The 20586-nt window shown below is 53.3% G+C and overlaps 1 protein-coding gene across 1 annotated transcript in view; it reads right to left on the reverse strand.

The window, feature by feature from the left end:
• The window catches only part of ADCY1 (adenylate cyclase 1), a 118307-nt gene that overhangs the window by 51716 nt on the left and 46005 nt on the right, over nucleotides 1-20586 (reverse strand). Inside the window, exon 5 of the mRNA XM_060020138.1 lies at nucleotides 6783-6910. Within this exon, the coding sequence (XP_059876121.1) occupies nucleotides 6783-6910 (128 nt within the window). The remainder of the gene's footprint in view (nucleotides 1-6782; nucleotides 6911-20586) is intronic.

Raw genomic sequence — 20586 nt, forward strand, 5'->3', positions numbered from 1 at the left:
CACGCGGACGCTGGAATCAGACTGCAGGGCCAGTGCACGCGCGCTCCACTGCCCCAGGCGCTCGTGTCTCTGGGCTCCAGCCCCAGCTGAGGAAAGGGTTGGCAGGAAGCCCTGAGGGCCCCAGGAGGGACCACCCTCAGAGGTGGGGGGCAGTGTCACTGGAAGCATACGTCAGAAGAAACAGGAGGTGGTTTTTAAAGTTCCTTTTAAAGGAACGAGGACGCCCTGCATGGTTTCTCCAGCCCCACGAGGCCCACGGTGAAGGGAGATGCAGGAAGTACGCAAAGGGCCTGTGATCGCACAGCCGGAGCGCAGGGGACGCACCGCAGCCACGGGGAGGCCCTCTGATGCCACTTTGCTGGATTTTCCATTTCTCCCCAAAAGCAAGAGATTATTTAATCTTTAAAAAGTCTGAAGCATGTTGCTGAGGAAGCAATGTCGGGCCTGGCTGGTGTGCTCCAAGGGACAGAATTGCAAGGAAGCCGTGAGGGCGGGGAGGGGGTCGGCCACGGCGCCCCCAGCCCTCCCCACCCTGGGCGGGTCCAGAGGTGGCCCCGACCGGCACGTGTGTTGGATGGGGCTCTCCGGCCGGTGGAGACGTTCCGTAGCAAGAAGGGCAGGAAGGTGGAGCTGAGGCTCGGGGACACAGCGGCCCCATGATTAGGACATCGGCTGTGAGAGGGAAGGCAGACTGGGAGACCAAAGGCACACAGGGCCACGCTGCCACCACCCTCGGGCAGCCCGACATGGACTACCCACCCTCCGTCCCCTCCCAACAGCAGGTGCCCTGTAGTCCAACCACATCTAGACCTGCCCCCACAATACAGCAGGTGCCCCGAGCCTGTGAGCAAAATCTCAGTCCTGCCCCAAGTCTCAGGGCTAATTCATGTACATCCCACCCTGTTCAAACATAACATAGGCCCAGCCCGGATGCTGCATCCAGGAAGCCCTCCCAGATCCTTCACCACAGCAAACCCACCCCCGTCCCTGCCCAGACCCTTGTCACTCTGCTTCCGCTGGGTCAGGCTCCATCAGAGACTACTGCGTCCACATGGCCACATGGCCGGGCTGGCTCTACTGACCAGAGGCTTGGCGGACATCCTAGGGCCCTCCCAGAGAGTGGGTTGCAAGCATCCTGGGAGGGGCTGCCCCAGGCCATTCCTCACCTGTGTCTTGTCCCAGGCGGCTGGGGCTTCCCACCTACCCCACCCGCGACGGCTGCAAGCTGTAACAGGGCTTAACCGCTGGACAGATGCATTCCGGCCACAGCGCCCGCCACTGGCCCCTTGGGTTTGGTGTCAGCCCAAGGGAGAAGGAAGGCGGTAGCTGACACCTCCTGCCCTGGCTTAGCTTCCACAGCCCACCTGCGTCCAGTGTCCTGACTAGCCCCATCCCACCTGGTGGTCTCTGCGCGTGAGCCTGCCTCCACGCTCGGTACCTGGAAGTCCTCTGTGCCTGGACTGGCCTGCCGCCTGCTGACCCGAGGCCCATCTACAAGGGGTCCTGGCCACGAGCTTCCCAGGGCCTGGTGTAACACCAGTCCTGGACCCTCCTGAGTAAACGGTGTGGAATGAGATTTCAGTTCCCCTCGCCCACACAGCTGCTGACCACCACCAGCTCGCTGCCCTCCAAGAAAAAAACCCTTAATCTAAAAGACTAAAGAAAGACGAGGGGCTTCAAATGATGAGGAAATAAAGAGACTGGGAATCTTCATCTGAAACAAAATGAATGCCACCAGGACACAACTTAAGTCCACAACATCGCAAGGAGGTCGACAGAGAAGGAAAGTCCCGAAGCCCTGGCTCACGTGCCTCTGACAGCAAAGGAGCCTGTTCTGTGCAGCAGAAGAGAGGACAGAGCTGGGCCGCCCCGCGGGAAGGCTGGGCCTTCCCCAGAGACTCTGAAACTAGCATCCCCAGGGACTCTGAAACTATCCCACGATCTCTTCCTAGCAGGTTACTGATGCGTGATGCCCTTACTAGTGATCCACGATTTATTCATCATCATAACAGGAGTAGCAGCATTAAAGAAGCAAACACTTACACCCAGGGTGCGCCTCGGGCTGGGTCCCCAGAGCTCCACCTCCCCAGCCTGGCTCGTGCACACTCGGCTGCCTCAATGCCAACGTCCTGTCCTCAGATCAAAAACTGCAGGCTGCGACCAGGAAGGGACAGGACCTGGGGGGCAGGTTAACCCCATTCGTCAGCAATGCCACAGCATGCGTGAGGCTCACTGGACCCAGCCCACCTGCCCTACCCTGACTTCCACTTGCACACCGTTCACCCACAGCCTGGCAGGGCTTCCTGCCAGCCAGGAGCCCCTGCCACGGCCCCCCGCCCCGAGCGGCCTCCACTCAAACCTCCCCCCTATCCCAGCCTGTCTTCTAACCAGGAGCAGTTCTGCCTGCAACTGCTCGCGTCACCCACCGAGGGCCTGTCCCCCAAAACCATGGCACACGCGGGCCCCAGAGGCGTGCCGAGACACTGCCTTCCCAGCTGGCCCTCGAGCCCAGCCTCACCGTCCTCCGTATTCAGGGGGCCAGGCTGGACCGTAGAACCAGATACGTCTACACAGGGTCCCGGGCATCCTGGTGTTCAGCTCTGATAACCTCAGAAGCCTGCGTGCCACGAATTTACAATAAAGGTTTTGTGGAAGCCTGACTGTTCACATATCTTTACTACCTATTTCATTGTATACACTTTAAATGTGTTTTTTTTCAATTTTAACTCTTTTTTCATTCGTTTGCCAATCGCCAGTTAAAGGTACTGAAACAACAAAACTAAGGTTTAAAAAAAAATTTTTCTTAATTCACAAAAAGAAATGAGTTCGGGAAAGAAGTAAACTTGCAAAAGATGTTTTTGTGCATTTTAAGCATTTCTACTTCTGCAGTCGTGGAAGGGCAAAGGGCAGGGGGACTGCTGCGACCCACGTCCAACCTTCCTCAAGGAGGCCTTCCTGTCCGCAGTGTGCAGGGCCTTTGCCAGCCTCCACCCAACCTGTGCAGCCCAGGACACTCCACCAATTCGCCCCGTCTGTCACCCCTTCGAGCAGGCTCTCCATTGGGGGAACAGCAGACGTGCAGTGAGCTGGACAGTCACTTGTAGATAAATCCTGCCTCAAGAACTGTCTCACTCTAGATTACCAACAAGGACCTTCTGTACAGCATGGGGAACCATACTCAGTATCTTGTAATAACCTGTAAGGGGAAAAGGTCTGAAAAAGAATAGATATACATATATATGTGTAACTGAATCGCCCTGCTGTACACCTGAAACTAACATAACATTGTAAATCAACTATACTACAATTGAAAAATTGTCGGGCTTCCCTGGTGGCGCAGTGGTTGAGAATCCGCCTGCCAATGCAGGGGACACGGGTTCGAGCCCTAGTCCGGGAAGATCCCACATGCCGCGGAGCAACTAAGCCCGTGCGCCACAACTACTGAGCCCGCGAGCCACAACTACTGAAGCCCGTGTGCCTGGAGCCCGTGCTCCACAACAAGAGAAGCCACCACAATGAGTTAAGAAAAAATTGTATGAAAAAGAAAAAGAAAAGAAAAACAGAAAAAAAACAAAACAAAAAACCTGTCTCACTGAAGAGCGTTTGCCAAGAACTGAGAAAACTGAAGGACGGGGAGGACCAGGCCTCCAGAACAATCAGAAATGACTTCTGTCACTCGGCCATCTCTTCTCATTCGACCTCCAGCCTTGGGCTGCTCCAGCCTGGGCACATCGGGTCTACCCATGACCTGAGCACAGGCAAGCTGGCCTTACCAGCTCAAAGACGGGTCAGGGAAGGAAGAGCACATGTCATTTACTTCTACTTAACTCAATATAGTGAACCAAAAATACCCAGACCACAAGCAAAGCCACGTCTGGATGAAGTATTTAGCAAAACGGTACCCTGCCTGTTTGGAGGTCTGATTCGTGATTTGCTAATGCCTGTGACAGGCAAGGTGCTCCCCGTGGAGTGGACAAACCCCGTTCCTATAAGTGCACAGAATCCTGCTGCTTTGGAGCCCAAGGGAGGGACAGCGGCAGCTCAGCTGGCTGCCTTTTCTGGGGGTTAATGAATTGATGACCGCAGTGGCTGGGGACCCAGCATCTTCCGTGCCAGCCCATTTAACCTGGGATCCCATTTAATTCCCACAACAGCTCAGAGATGCAAACACGGTTTCTGCATGTCACAGCAGAGAAAATCAGGGATGCGAGGAAACCAAAGCATCACCTCAAGGATGGGGAACCAGGAACCCAGGGGGCCTGTCTGCTTCCTCGGGCAGGAAGCCCCCAGCCCACTCAGGAACAGCTGCATCTGGGGGCTGATGACCTGAACTCTAGGAAGCGTTCTTGTACCAGACTTGGCCGCAGAGGAGCAGTTTCCTTGGGTCTGACCTAATATTCAAGGCCTGACAGAGGGAAGCTGGCACTGGGTTGCAGGAAAGCGTAGAGGCACAGATCTCACATGGGCAGCACACCCATTGGTGGGGGGGGGGGGGCAGGATCAGGCCTGGGTACCCTGGGGAGGGGCCGCAGAACTTACAGTCAAAGACCCAGGTCCAAGCAGCATGACACCACCAGGAGTCCTGGTGAAACCTCCCCAGAACCTTCAAGGTCAAGGACTAGCCCCTGACCACCAGGACACAGGGCCTGGACGTGGCCATGAGGTTGGTCCCACTGCCCTGGTCTCTGCCAATCCAAGCTCGCTCAGAGCCCTGGATGTCATGAAGCCATCACTCCCATTTTTCAGATGAGGAAACTGAGAGCCAGGGTCACAGCTCTGCAGGGGCAAGACGAAGCCAGTCATCACATTTGCTGGGCACGTAAGGCTCTTCCCACTCTATCTCCATTCCTCCCACAGGCAGGTGCCACCTGGCCAAAACTGGGAATATATAGATGACTTTAAATTATTATTAAAAATCACACCAACAACAATTAACGTGTGGTTTTTTTTAAGAGCACATAGCACACTTTAATGAGGTCCACAGTTTGAGAGGAAGATCTGATTTGGGTGCTGCGGGCAGATGGGGGCCAGATACCCCCAAGCAGGAGCCCAGGGGGCCTCGGGCACTGCCACTCCCCTGGGAGGGGGTTAAGAGCCCTGGGACTCCACATTCAGGCTGCATTCTTCACTCTGTCTTTTACACAGAGCATGGAAAATCTTTCATCTGTTTTCCCCATAGAAATGAACTTTCTACCAAGTGGAAAAAAGATCATTCCTCACTTCTTGGCCAGGGAGAAGACCCTCGACCCCTCCGGTCTCACTCAAGGTCAGGGCCGGTCTGGCTGCACGCCTGCCTGCCCCTGCCCTTGCAGAGGTTTCTTCCTCGGTTTTTACAGATTCCTGCTTCAGCTCCTCTCTATCCGGCGGCAGCAGCGCTTGACCCACACACGTCGGTCCTGCACTCACAAGGGTCGGAGTGGATTGCCCTGTTTTCTGAAGTGAGCGACCCTGGTGGATGTGCTGCCCGCAAAGCGTCCGCCTGAAGAGGGAGCTGACAACAGTGGTCCAACACCCCTACGGTGGGGCTCGCGCATCCCCCGAACCTGAGCATCTGCGTCACCACGCACGGCGTCTGCACGAGATGCTTCAGGAGTCTCATAACCTTGCCAACCATCCCTCCTGCCTTTGGGTGTCCTCTGTCCACTCAGAGGTCCCCAGGCCTGCAGCAGACCTCTCTGTGGCCCCGGCAAGGGACATCTCGGCACCGCAGCCTCTTCTGCTTCCAGGTCACCCACGGCGCTGTGCCCGCGACCCAGGGCCACCTCTGGCCTCCCCAAAGAGCAGGCCGGTCAACAACCAGCCTCTTCTCCAGTTTAGCTTTTCTCCAGAGCAAGGGCTGCATATTGAAATCACCTGGGAGGGGGGGGCTTTTCCACCCTCAATCCTAGACCACAGCCCAGACCAGCTGCCACTGGCTCTCCGGGCAGAGCAGGCCTCAGGGATTCGACTTGCCCAGGCAATGCCGACACACAGCTCCTGGCTCCTGAGAAGCGGGGTACCAGGCCGAGCACGCTGGCGAGGTGCTGAGCGCCCTGCTTCTGCACACAGTGTGCAGGTGTGTGGACCCCGCAGTCTGCGTCGCAAGGACTGTGCAGCTGAGCCTGCCGTTCATCCCATCGCGTTCCATTCTCGTGCTATGACTTCTCTGCTCCCAAGTGTGAAAACACAGCAGGCCCTGGTGACCCCATCTCACGGAGCCGAAGCCATCTCTCCAGGCTGTCGAGAAGCCGGGATGTGGCTCTAAGCTCCGCCCACCAGCCCAACCTCCCAGCTCCAGACCCTCCTTAACTAGACGGAAGGCTCCCACCTCCTCATTGCCTGACGAGGGCTATGAGGGTGGCTAAGCAAGGAGCAGGCCAGGCCCCCAGTGTTCCAGAAATACCTGCTCCACCCCACCCTCTCTCCACAGAGAGCCCCTGACACCTGGTCACCTGCCCGCATGGACAAGCACATGGGACTCCTTTTCAACTGGAACGCGGCCGGATTTGAGCCAACCCTTTCCCGCAATCAACTCCTTGAAATCTTATCCGGCTAAGCGCGAAGGGTCATTTCTTTTGGCCTGACTAACGCATAGCTGGCAATACCCTGGATCACCGCGGACAGGGAAATGCAGTCCCCACAAAACGCAAAGAAGGGAATCACAGAGGCAGAGCTGCACAGAGCAGGCGGGACTCCACCCAGCACCTCGCCGCCTGGCTCTGGGTCTCCGCAGCCACGGCACAGGTGACCCACCTCGGACACACTGGCCAGGACAAGGCAGGCCTGCACGGCAGGGCACTCACGTGATGGTGTCGATCATGTCCAGGCCCATCTCCACGCAGCAGTGGGCGTGGTCCGTCTTGGGCTGAGTGAGGCCGGACACACAGTAGTAGCAGTCTCCCAGGATCTTGATGCGACGGCAGTGGTTCTCCTTCGGGCGAGAGGGCAAAGGGCATGTTAGTGGCGCACCTGGGGCCGCCCGAGCACCTGCGCCTCTGCCACCACCAGGTGCGCTGACCGTTGAGCTCAAGGCCCGACCTAGACCAGGGCCCAGGCGGCTCTCCCACAGTCAGGGTACCTCGGGAGGGCAGGTGGCCCCTATATGGCTGTGATTAGGGTCGCCTTGGGGCACCCCACGCCGTCCCCGCTACCCGCACTCAGCCTCTTCCCACGCGGGGGTCCACCTCCCCTGCCCTTCAGATCACCAGGCCAACCCCACAGGCCCTTCAAGGAGGGGAGGCCACCCCATGCCTGGGAGCCAGGTCCTCTCCCCAAGGAGGGGCCCCCTCTCCCAAGAGGGGCTAATACAGTCCCCGTCCTCGGATCACCATGTGATTGGCCCTACTGGAACATGCTAGACTCCTTCGCCAGCCCGGGAAGGCAGGCCACACGCATCTGAGTGCCCGTGGCTGAACCCAGAGTCAAGGTCCACAGGCCGTGTGAGCAGCTCTCCCCAGAGAACCACCAGCCGGGGCCTGAGCCCAGACCTCACCACCCACGGGGAACACCTTGGAGAGTCCTCCGACACTGCAGAAGGTCTACTCTCGCACTTACACAGAGGTGAGAATGCCAGTGCCCACCTCGCCCTCGTGTTGAGGACAGAGAGACACGCCAGACGCTTACTGCCACCTGTCCTGCACCAGTCCTTGGGGGTCAGCTATGATTATGACGGTGACTGTCAGTTTTATTTCAAGGACAGCATTAAAACAGCAGTTGTAAAACATTTTGTTTTCAACACCCCTTCAAACCCCCCCTAAATAACTGAGGACCTCACAAAAAGTTTTCATGTAAGCAGGTTACAGCTATGGCTATTACCACATGAGAAGCTACAACTGAGAGATTTTTTTTAATGTATTAAAGCATTTAAAGTAACAAGAGCAAATGCGTTATATATTAACATAAGTAACACTGTTTGAAAAATTATGACATTTCCCCAAACAGAAACAAATGAGAAGCAAGGCATCGTTCTCACTTTTGCAAGTCTCCAGTATCTGCCTTGACAGGAGACAGCTGGATGCTTTGTTCTACCATTCACGACATCATGTTTCCTGAGCTTGTGCACGTCTGTGAAGATCAGCCTCACGCAGCCTGTCGTGGATGAGACGGACCTCCCAGCCCCCGGGACGGACAGCCCCCCGGATGGTCCTGTAAAGCCCAGAGCTCTGCCGATCCTACTCTGAGCACACATTCTACAGCTTGTATTTAATTCTGCTCTTTGGTTTCTTACAAATGAGCCACCTCCTGCAGGTTTTCTCCAATGCTGTGAATTCACACAGTGCCCCGGGATGAGAATTCTCAGCCCTCACCACCCACGGGTTCACACACGGCCCGCACTTCTTCTGCAGGACGCTGTCCACTGGTGCAGAGGGTCGGGGAGGAACAAGGGCCAGCGACCCTGCTGCTCTCCTGAGAGATGGCCCAGGCCACTGAATGGCTGGGTGCCCAGCTCCCCCCAGCCCCGGGCCTCCCTCAATGTAGGGACAGTCGGTCAAAGGGGAAGAGAAGAGCAGTCACTTCCACCTGTCGGGTGGTCTCTGGGGAAACCCAGTGACCGGGTCTTCCCCATGCTAAGCCCCACAAGCTCCCCCTGTGGACAGGGAGCTGGCCTCAGGGAGGTCCAGGGTCCAGCCACTCATCCTTCAAGAGACCAGGGGCAGCCACTTAACCATTAGGACACCAGCCTCCTGGTCTGCAGAAGGGGTTTGTTTCCCAGCGTTCCACGGGCAGGCCGTGCCGGGGCTGACTTGTCCCGAGACAGAGTCTGGGAGCCCAGGGCCTGGTGCAGACGTCCACACCACAGAGCCCCTGGGAGGCAGCCGGCCAGGCTTCTCTAGGCTAGCAGGCAGCCCGGGCTCTCTTCTGGCACCTCTAGAGTGTCCGTCCTCACCTGTCCCCACCGTCACTGCCAGGACACACCGTGCAGGCCAGCGAGGGGCAGCTCCCCCCATACATCCGTGCCCCGTCTTCACAGTCGGGCTGCCTTCACTAGACCCGAGCGCCCAGGATGAGATGAGGGTCCACTGCCAGGGGCCCGACCCTCCCCAGGCGCAGAGACCCTCGGTGGAAGGCTCATGATTCCCGACTCGTCCAGCCCCCTCCGAGCTGTCTGGATCTGGTGATCCAGACCCCTCCCTCTGAGAAGCCCGCACAAGCACCTACCCCACGTGGGCAGCATTCTTGCAGAAGATCTCTAAGGTCACCAAGCCCTGATTCTGGGGACCTCGAGGATGACAGGTATTCCCCACCCATCAGCATCTCCGTGGGACGCTGAGTGCGGGTGACTGCGGACATCCCTGCATCCCCCAGCTTGGCTCTGCAGAGTTCCCAGCCACCTCCAGGCCCCATAACCCCAGCCTTGTGACCCTGGGACTGGAAGGTGCTCGGTACAAGGTCACTGAGCGGGCAGGTGTGCGTGCGCGCTTGTGTGTGTGTGTGTGTGTGTGGTGTGTGTGTGTGTGTGTGTGTGTGTGTGTGTGTGTGTGTGTGTGTGTGTGTGTGTGTGTGTGTGTGTGTGTGTGTGTGTGAATGGGCCATAAATCCTACGGGCAGGTCGTAAGTGGCAGTTGTGCCGTCAGATTTCAAGGGAAATCAGAGGCCGTGGGTGGGGCTGCCCCCAAGCAGCCACCCTATGAGCCCGACCGTCATATCTGACACAGAGACTCAAGAGTGGCCGCCACAGAAAAGGGAGTCTCTGTGGGGCTGGCCGACCCCTCAGGACAGGAGGTGCTGAAAGACCCTGTCGTTGTAAACTGTGATGAATGCAAGTGGTGTCCCTGGCGAGCCTCAGGAGTGACCCCTACGCCCGGCAGGGCTGCTCTCCAAGGCAGGACGGGGCATCTAGCAAGTGTCCAGGCCGCGGGCTCACAGGTAGATGAGGCCCACCGCATTCTGGGGAGAGCCAACGCACGCAGGGGCGTAACTGCAGCCCGCCAGCGACACATGTGTCGCTGGCGACCATCCTGAGACAGTCCCTCCCGGGCTCAGAACAGACCGGGGAAGTGAAATGCTCACCCGTCCCCTTGTTTTTTAATCTCAACTCTCCTGACTTTTGTTAACAAGCTTAAGAGACCAAAATAACGATGTTTTCCTTGCTTTTGGTGTTTTAGATAACAACATCTTCCCTGTAAATACTGAAAGCCAGCGCCTGGAGTTCCCCCGCAGGGAGCGTTTGTGACACCTGAACAGCTGCTTCGCGGCCAAAGCAAAGAAAGAAAATGGAGGAGGGGGGCCAGCGGGGCTTGCTTGGAAGGGACAGGAGTGACAGGACATGATGGACAGAGCCCCCTCAGAGCAGCACAGGGGCTGCCGGGGGATCCAGGCAGGAGGGTCTCCTTTGCTTCCCAGGTATGGTCTGCAGGCCCGCTGGTCAACTCTGGACCTGGCTGGCCCTGCCCGAGAGGACGGCAGAGACTCCCACACTCAAGGGCTCTGTGACCCTGCCCGCCCAGCCCTGGACCCAGGAAGAAGCAGAGAATTCAGTGGGATCTCAGGAAGAGCCACTGCAGCTTCAGAACCGGAAGAGGCCCAAACCCCTCTGAGGCCGGCTCTGAAACAGCGGGGTCCAGAGAGGTCAGAGGCCATCATGTGCACCCCACACTGCAGCTGGCTTCTGGGAAGGCTGGGGAGCTCCCAAGACCTGGTGGCACCCCTGTGGGAGGGGAGGTGCAGAGAGAGAGCTTGAAATGACCCAGTGACTGCACCTGAGCCCCAGGTGGCTGCATGCAAAACCAAATGGCCAAGTGGTGTTAACCTTGCACGGCGCCGGGCCATCCGTGGGAAAACCAAATAAGAGATTTTAGAAAATGTTCCTTCTAGGAGGCTGTCTCAGCGTTTAACCTGCTGCGTCCGCACAAAGCTGAAAAGAAATGCACCAAGATATAAACCACGGCTATCGCTGGAAAGTAGGACACATAATCATTTCAACTTCCATTTCCATAGATCGTTCCTGCAGTTCCTTTTACTGAGTCCCACGTGCTCCACCCACTGCAACAAGGACCGCGGACACAAGCGAAGGGAAGAGACGAGGACCCTGTGCTCCGAGGGCTTCCTGCCCACGGGGAGGGACCACACAGGAGCAACAGAGCAGGAACCCAAGAACGCACAGACGTCTGTCCTACAGCAGAGACCAGCCGCATTAACTCAGGACCGGAAGTTTCTCCAGCCTCAGCCACGCCCAAGAGACATCAACGGGCCCCACTGAGGCACACTCTCCAATAATAAACAGTCACATGTACACCTCTGCTCCTGGTGTCCAAAAGGAACAGAGGAGGAGCAACCCAGGGCACAGATGCCTAACTGCACGGGGCGGGGGGCGATGGTGGGGTGGGTCAGCCCTCTCTCCGCGTATCTTGCTTCAGGGTCTGCATTGTGGGACAGAGCCGTGCAAATAGCTGATGTACTTAAAAAAGAAAAATTAAATTTAGAACAGCAGTGCCTAAAAATAAAACCAAAATGAAATAACTGGGAGCACACTGGTAGCACAGTTCACAAGTGGTTTCACAAGTGGTTTCACAAGTGACAGGAAAACACGTATTTGACTGGATATCTAGTGGGATGTACTTCAAGGGCAAGGTAACGAGAGCAACCACTAAAGAAATCTTAGATTCTATTCAATGGTCTTATTGTGGGGAATAATATTGGTAATGCTATTTTGAATCAACTGTATATAAAAGGATGAAACAAAAAATTCTATTACTGTCATTAGGGTTTCCAGCATCAAAGGAAAAGGGACACAAATTTAAGAATCACAGGAGTGAAGTTAAGTGAATTGGAAATAACAATATGAACTGAGCATTCATTCATGAATTTTTCTTTTTCTAAAACATATCTTCCATGTCTGGCTCCTGTAAAGTCCCAGGACCGGAGACCACCCAGATTACAGGCTGGAAAAACCATTTCCCAATGAAAGAAACTAGGGCTTCCGGAAAACGCCGCATCGGTGAGGCAGGACCACGCTCAGAGGGGACGGGCTGAGTCAAGAGGAAGCAGGAGGCAACCGCACGGCTCACCCCTCCGGAGGGTTCTAGTCCTGAAACTTGATAAAGAAATGAAAAGAACCAAGCATGCACTGAGGATAACCCAAGAGCTGAGGACTAAATGTGCTTCGTTTTTAAGGAACCACAAGCTAATAAATGCAGAGGAAACAACAGGATCCGAAAACTACCACTGTGGCAACCAGAGTGAACACCGATGGGCCAAGTTCGCCAGGCAGCTGCTGTGACCCTCGGGTGCAATGTCATGGGAGACGGGTAACAACACGGGAACCTCAAACCCACACGCCCTGGAGGGAGGAGGCCAGCGGAGAGGGGAGCACTGGGGACAGCACTGCGCTCCAGGGAAGGGCTGTCAACACAAATGAGCGAGCCCAGGATCTAAGGCAGGTAGAGAAGGTCTGCTGGTTCAGGAGAAGCACAGGACACACCCAGCCTTGGGGCTGAGCCGCCACAAAAGGCAGGAGGCTTAACAAGGAAAAACCGAAACCAAGAAACGCTTGGCATATCCAGGAATACGGTGTGTGTATTCATCCAGGTTTTTGTTTTCTGTATCCTATGAAGGTCTGACGTCTCGGGGGCCTCGCTGGCAGGGAACGATGACCACTGCGCAGGGCTGGCTAATTCCCGGAGACAAACAACGGCTTGTTCCAATTACACCGGCGGATCAGAGGCCACATGTCCTCTGCGGGCTCTCACACTCCGGCCACTGTCCCCACCCTAATCACCAGGGCAGGGACCAGACCGCAGGGAACACCGACAGCCCAGAGCCCTTACTATCCACACTGTCCAGCCCTGCATCTGCTTGCCCCCTCTTCCCGTGGAAACGCCAATAAAGCCCCGCCCTGCTCTCCCAGCCCCCTCTGCCAATCTGGGCGCCCGGTGGTCCCCTGTGACCTTGGATGGCCTGGTGTGTCCCCTCCTCTCGGGGACCATGAGTGATAGAGCATCCTTCTATGGCCTTAGCCTCTGCGTCATCACCCAAGGGTGCAGTCCAGACACACGTCCACCTCATGTGAATCCTGACTGGAACAAACCAGCTCTGAAGAAAAGACACGTCTGAGACGAGCAGGGTGACCAAGCCCAGAGCCAGACTCAGAACTCTGTGACTGCAGTCAGTGCAATTGGGTGCGACAGGGGCCTTGAGGTGGTGCTGGCCGTAACGTGCTCAGTGGAAGAGCTACTCACCAAGGATGCAAGCGTGCTGTGCGGTGCTGGGCAGGACCTGGCGGGGAGAGTGCAGACCAAACAAGACTGGCCAGACGTTAGTTACTGTCGAGGATGGGTTGTGGGTGCCGGGGGAGAGGGCGTGACGTTATTGTCTCTACCTTTGTGCTTGTGCGAATTTTCTAAAACCTTCAAGGGCAGGGTTTACATCTGGCTTACTCATGCTGCACCCCTATCACCTAGGACAATGCTGGCACACAGGAGGGACCGGGGAGCTGCTTTCTGAAGCCAAGTATGAACACGTGCCTCCCTGGTGATACGTGGAGGAGACACGTCCTCCTCCTGTGCACAGCACTCAAGGGGCCCGTTCAGGCTACCCTGCCTCTCCCTCTACCGCGGCTCCCCACTCAGGCCTCAAGTGAACCTTGCTCTCCACACCACCCTCCTCCCTCTGCCTAGAGCACATCTCCCCACACAGGGACCTGGGCCACCGCACCTGCTGAATAAAGGTTTCCTCCCAGCAGACAGTGTGTTGAGTTTCTACAGGTGGCCTGATACGAATGACAGACTCCTTCAAATTCCAAACATCTACTGGCTTTTCAAGAAACAATATCCAGGGCTTCCCTGGTGGCGCAGTGGTTGGGAGTCCGCCTGCTGATGCAGGGGACGCGGGTTCGTGCCCCGGTCCGGGAAGATCCCACATGCTGCGGAGCGGCTGGGCCCGAGAGCCATGGCCGCTGAGCCTGCGCGTCCGGAGCCTGTGCTCCGCAACGGGAGAGGCCACAACAGTGAGAGGCCCGCATACCGAAAAAAAAAAAAAAAGAAAGAAAAGAAGAAAAAATATCTATTCCCTGCTAATCAAGGGATAATTAAAGAAACCCAGGTTCATCATCAAGGATGCAGAAAGTTCAGAAAATTAAAAATCACAACTCAGCAATAACCACAGTTATTCTGGGATATTTCATTCCAGCCTTTTCTCTCTGGCACTCACATAAGTGTGTGCACACACAGTGTGAAAATTGGGATTCTACTCTCTATGTTATTTGATCACTTAAAATCGTTCCTTTGGGTCAGTTTTCCAAGCTGAGCTCTGGTGACAGCTCCACCGCCACTCCCTCCAGGCTGTGCTCACGATGTCTGTTTACATCCTGACCACACTCTAGCAAACATCTCATTCAGCAAATCCCGGTTTTGCAAAATTGGCTCCAGGTCTCCCCACCCGAGCTGTAAGTTCCCTGACTCCGTCTTTGTGCTCCAGCACCCCTTGCCCGACAGCAGGTGCACAGGTGGCTTTGCTAAAGGAACACCGTCCAGCAGAGTCACAACTGACCCACGAGCACGTGTCAGGCCTGAACGCGGCCAACTCTGCGCAGCTACGGGACCAGGGTGTCAGAGCAGGAAGGCCTGACCCTCTGAAATAATCCCGAGGACAGTCTCCCGAGGAGGAGGGATGAGGGGGGACAGGAAGGATGGACCTGAACACACACCCGAGTAGCTCGGAATTGGGTAGGGAGCTCTGCCCTTGGACCAGCTTCCATGGGTCCCTTTCAGAAACATCCAGAAAAACACAAATAACTGAAAAATAATGTCCTCACTGACACAGGTCAGCAGAGTCATCTTTCAGGAATTGCACCCCCTACACTCTTGTCCAGGAGCCCCTCGGTGTCGGGTCCTCACGGGCCAGAAAGGCTCACGAAGCGTCCGAGTTCAGGGACAGTGCAGACTGGCCAAGCCCAAGGGCGGGCATCCCCAGGGAGAGCCCCTTAGCAGACTCTGAGCATCCCCAGGGATGCTCGGACCAGAGAGGGGACGCCTCCCGCACTTGTCCGCGCTCGCTAACCACCCATGACGCGTGTGGGTCAGCCTCCTGGCCCCGGGCACCACCAGCACTGTCCTAAATCCAATGCACCCCCATCCTGTGCCAGGCAACCGCCACCTCGGGACTGAGAACTGACAACAGTGCAATGAGCTCTCTCTGGAAACAGTCCCTGAAGGATTCCCGGGGTCATGACCAGAGCTAAGGACTGTGTTCTCATCTGCCTGTCACCCCTGAGGAGGGGGCCACAACCAGCCCAGATGGCCTTGCGGATAAGAGGACAACAGGGACTCAGGCTCGTCTCCGTAGTGGGCACACCAAGGACCCTCCGTGCTGGCCCACACCTCCCGAACCAGCCAGATGAACGTCTGCTTCACCCGGCCAGTTCATCTTCCCGCAGAGAAAACTGATCCAGAGAAGGGCCCCGTCCCCAACAGGTGGCGGTGGAGCAGGGCTGAGCCTGGGACAGGGGCTTCTCCATAAACCCAAAGGGTGCAGCCAGTTGTCAAATACACACGGAGATCAGAGCAAACACAAATCTAAAATGGATCCAATAAATGGGGGAAAGGTCAAAAACATAGTGCACATCTGTGGTCATCAGCCGTGGATGAGGGTAAATAAAACGTCAGCTCCTGTGGAGACTAAGACAAACACGCTCTGTGTTTGTTTAACTGCCCGGCAGATACCTTTGTAAAGGACGATGGGTTTGGATCCCTGGGGTCACCACACCCTCCTCACTGGGCCCTTGGACACAAAACAAGCACATGTGAGAAAAACATGTCCAGGTGCTCATCAAAACAGGACACCAGCAGATTAGAACGAAAATATGTTTAAAACCCACAACATCCATGCACAAAAGGACAGAGAAAAAAAGCAATAAATTAGAAGGGAATGAGGCCATTTTAATTTTGAGCTTCCTCACAGTCACCTCAATGAGAAGGAAGAAAGATCCGAGATGAAACCATGATGTCTGAGCTGGAAGCTGCACTGGATGGTACGTGGCAGGTTAGACGCTGAAGGTGCAAAGATTAGTGAACCTGAAGGCGCAGCAGTAGAGACTGTCCAAAATTAAACAGAAAGAAAAAGAACCCCCCAAATAAAACGAGATCATCATCCTGACGTGGGTGAAACTGGCGTTCCTGAAGGAAGAGGAGGACGGGCATAGAAAAGTATTTGCAAAACGGTGACTGAGGGTTTTTCCCCAAATATTATGAAAACTACAGATGCGAGAAGCTCAATAAACTGCAAGCACAAGACACCTGAAGAAAACCACAGCTAGGCACGTCAAAATCAAACTGCTGAAAACCAGCAACAAAGAGAAAATCTTAAAAGCAGGCAGAGAAAAAAGACATTTCATACAGAGGAGCAAAGAGTTGACAGAAGACTTCTTGTTGAAAACAATACGAACGATGACAAGAAGAGCAGCATCTTTAAAGTTCTGGGGGAAAGACCTTTGCACCTAGAATTCTATACCCAGCAAAAAAGAAATTCAAAAAAATAAAGGCCAAATAAAGAGTTCTTTCAGAAATATAAAAGCTGAAAGGATTTGTCACCCGCAGGCCCACACTGCAAGAAACACTAGAGGAGGGCTTGCTTCCCTGGGGGCACGGTGGTTAAGAATCCACCTGCCAATGCAGGGCACATGGGTTTGAGCCCTGGTCCGGGAAGATTACACATGCTGCAGAGCAACTAAGCCCGTGCACCACTACTACTGAGCCTGTGCTCTAGAGCCCATGAGCCACAGCTACTGAGCCTGTGTGCTGCAACTACTGAGTCCAGTGCCTAGAGCCTGTGCTCCACAACAAGAGAAGCCACCGCAGTGAGAAGCCCGCGCAGCACAACAAAGAGTAGCCCCCGCTCGCCGCAACTAGAGAAAGCCCGCGCGCAGCAACGAAGACCCAATGCAGCCAAAAATAAATAAATTTTAAAAAATAAGTGTATAAAAAAAAGAGAAAAAGAAACATTAGAGGAAATTAAACAGAAAAAAAAGATAAAACGTGGAAATATGCCACACGTAGACCACACAAATGAGTGAAGCCCATATTCTGGGCCATAAATTTAAGAGGATTCAAATTTTAAAAGTATGCTCTCCAACCACAATCAAATCAAATTTGAAGTCAAAAACAGAAAGATCTTTGCAAACTCCCTCAAAAAACAAACGTCTTAATAATCCATGGGTCTAAGAAAAATTAAAGGGAAAATGATAAAGTATTTTGAACTGAACACAAATAGAAACACAACATATCAGAAATTTGCTAAAGCAGTACTTCAGAGGAAGTTCACAGCATTAAACACTCATATCAGAAGAGGAAAAAAGATCTAAAACACAATGGTCTCTGCTGCTACCTTAAGAAACTACAAAAAGAAGAGCAAATGAAAACCAAAATAAGCAGAAGAAACAAAATAATGAAAAAAAAATAAAGGAAATTAATAAAATTGAAATAGAGATATATGAAACCAAAAGCAAATTCTTTTTAAAAAAATCAATAAGACTGATAAATCTGCAGCCAGAATGATGAGACAAAAAGAAGACACAAATCACCAAACTCAAGAATGGGACAGGTGCCATTACCACACATTCTACAAATACTAAACGGATAACAAGGAAATAGCGCGAACAACTTTATTCTAATAATTTTGACAACTTAGGTTAAATGGGAAGACTCCCTGAAAGATTATAAAACACCACGCTCATTCAAGAAAAAAATAAATAACCCCACGAGCCCTACTGAAAGTAATTGAATTTATAGTTAAAAATTTCCACAAAGAAAACTCCATGCACCAGTAAATTCTCCACACATTTAAGAGAGAAATCATACCGATGCTACACAAACCCTTCCAGAAAATTGAACTGGAGGAAATACTCCCCAACTCTTCTATGAAATCAGCATTACCTTGATACCACATAAAAGCAACATAAGAAAAGAAAGCCACAGACTAATATCCTTCAGGAGCACAGATGGGAAAAAAAATCTAAACAAAAACTTAACACACATGTACACACACGTACACCTACATATTCACATACGTATTAACTCGTGTACACACATGCACACATGTACAGAGTTGCATGCATGTTCATGCACACTCACGTATATACAATGCACTCACATGTACACACACACTCACATACATTTATATACACATGCTCATTCACATGCGTACACATACACACACCTAACATATCTCTTACTCCAGTCAACCCACCATGAGGCTCCAGTGTGTGCAGCACCTGTTCTCTGGAGGGTGTGCACTTCCCTTGATAAAAGTATCTAATCCAACATCTCAGACACTAGTAAGTGTCCTGGTGAAAGAGCCTAGTAGTGAATAAAAGAGAAGATCTCTTACGTACCAACAAACTGGACAACCTAGAAGAAATGGATAAATTCCTAGAAATATACAAGCTACCAAGATTCAATCACGAAAAAATATAAAATCTGAACAGACTGCATCAGTAATCAAAAACTCCCAATACAGGAAAGCCCTGGACCAGACGATTTCACTGGCGAATTCTACCAAACGTTCAAAGAAGAATTAATACCAATCCTTCTCAAACTCTAAAAAAAAACAGAAGAGGAAGGAGCACCTCCAAATTCATTTTACAAGGCCAGTATTATCCTGCAAGGATGGCACAAAAGAAGAAAATTATCCAATATCCCTGATGAACATAGATGCAAAAATCCTCAACAAAATTTCAGCAAATCGAATTTAACAATACATTAAAAGGATCACACAGCACGATCAAGTGGGATTTATTCCAGGGATGGTTCAACATACACGAATCAATGCGATACAAACACATTAACAAAATAAAGGATAAAAATCATATAGCAATCTCGATAGATGCAAAAAAGTATTTGATAAAATTCAACATCCTTTCATGATAAAAAGTCTAACAAAGTGGGTATAGACGGAACCTACCTCAACATAATAAAGGCCATGTATGACAAGCCCACAGCTAACATCATACTCACTGGTGGAAAGCTGAAAGCTTTTCCTCTAAGATCAGGAACAAGACAAGGATGCCCACTCTCACCACTTTTATTCAACATAGTGTTGAAGTCCTAACCAGAACAGTTAGACAAGAAAAAGAAATAAAAGGCATCCAAATCGGAAAAGAAGTAAAACTGTCTCTATTTGCAAATGTCATAATATTATATACAGAAAACGCTAAAGACTGTATCAAAAAACTGTTAGAACTAATAAACGATTTCGGTGAAGTTGCAGGATACAAAATCAATATACAGAAATCTGTCACATTTCTATATACTAATAACGAACTAGTAGAAAGTAAAATTAAGAAAATAATCCCATTTACAACTGCATCAAAAAGAATGACATACCTAGGGATAAATTTAACAACAAAAAAAGGCAAATTGTAACAGTCTGAGGAAACACATGGAACACTGAGACATTCTGAGGGAACGTGTGATGCCCCAGAAGGCCCAGTGGACACCCTGCCATGTGCACCCTGGGTGCAGTGCCGATAGAAAGGGGCAATGGATGTCACAGCTGGGACATGGGCCCGAGAGGTGTCCCCAGGGCCAGGGTGAGGGCACAGGCCTGGAACTCAAGGTGACACTCACACCTGCAGCTGATTTAAAACAAGAAACTGGCAAAGCGACAGACGGAGTTTGTATTCTAGGAAGGAAGAGGACAGGACAGGGAGCCCCCAGATCACACATTTCATGCTGAGAACGAAGACCTGGGTGTTCCCGGGGCACCATCTCCACCCGTGCTCTCCCACCCAGGGAGGCCCATCTCTCCAACCCCTGGACGGGGTAGGCCCTGCGTCTGTTCCAGTAGAACACAGCACAGGTGGGGCCGGCCATCAGACTGCCCACCTCTGGGAACGCTACACCCACAAAAGAAGAAAGTGATCACCGGGCTGCATAAAAACTAAAATCTCTGCCCTTTACACAACACTGTCAGCAAATGAACAAACAGGCCAAAGTGGGGAAGAAAATATTTGCAAATCAGGTATCTGACACAGGACCAGCGGAAAATCCGTAAAGACTTCCTGGGCCCTCCTGGGTGGCTGGGAAGCAGGTTATGTCCTGAGAGACCTGGAGCAGGGGGGTCTCCCAAGGACAGCAGAGCGGCAGGCGGCACTGCTCACCACGAATCACTGACCAAACTTGGCCCTGATCCTTCGGGGACCATGATGCTGACCTCAAGCTGCTGGGAAGACAGAATCGGACGAGGAGGCAAAGAGCACAGGCCCTCCCGTCAGCAGCAGATGCTCAGAAAAGAGGCCCTCGTGGGCCGAGTGGGACCCTGGTCCAGAAGCTTCCTGGTGAGGGGGGAGGAAGCAGCAGGCCTGAGAAAGCTCCCAAGCAGCACTGTGAGAGCCCCCGGCCGCCAGTCACCCCCTGCATCGGACAAAACACACATCCTGACCCAAAGGCAAAAGGTGCTGGAGGCCTGGGCACAGGCCACGCTCACGCCCTCCCCGCCTCTTCTATGCAGCCCTGTCCGCGGGAGGACGCCCGGGAGGCCTTCTCCCAGGAAGGCGAGGCGGCACGTGTTTGCACAGACCTCAGCCTCGCTCCCGGGAGCAAGTCCAGTGGCCGCGCAGACAAAGGCTGCCAGGGCCTCGAGGACAGGCAGCTCCATGCCCAGCAAAACGACATC

The sequence above is a fragment of the Delphinus delphis genome, chromosome 9 (assembly GCF_949987515.2).
Source record: "Delphinus delphis chromosome 9, mDelDel1.2, whole genome shotgun sequence".
Lineage (NCBI taxonomy): Eukaryota > Metazoa > Chordata > Mammalia > Artiodactyla > Delphinidae > Delphinus > Delphinus delphis.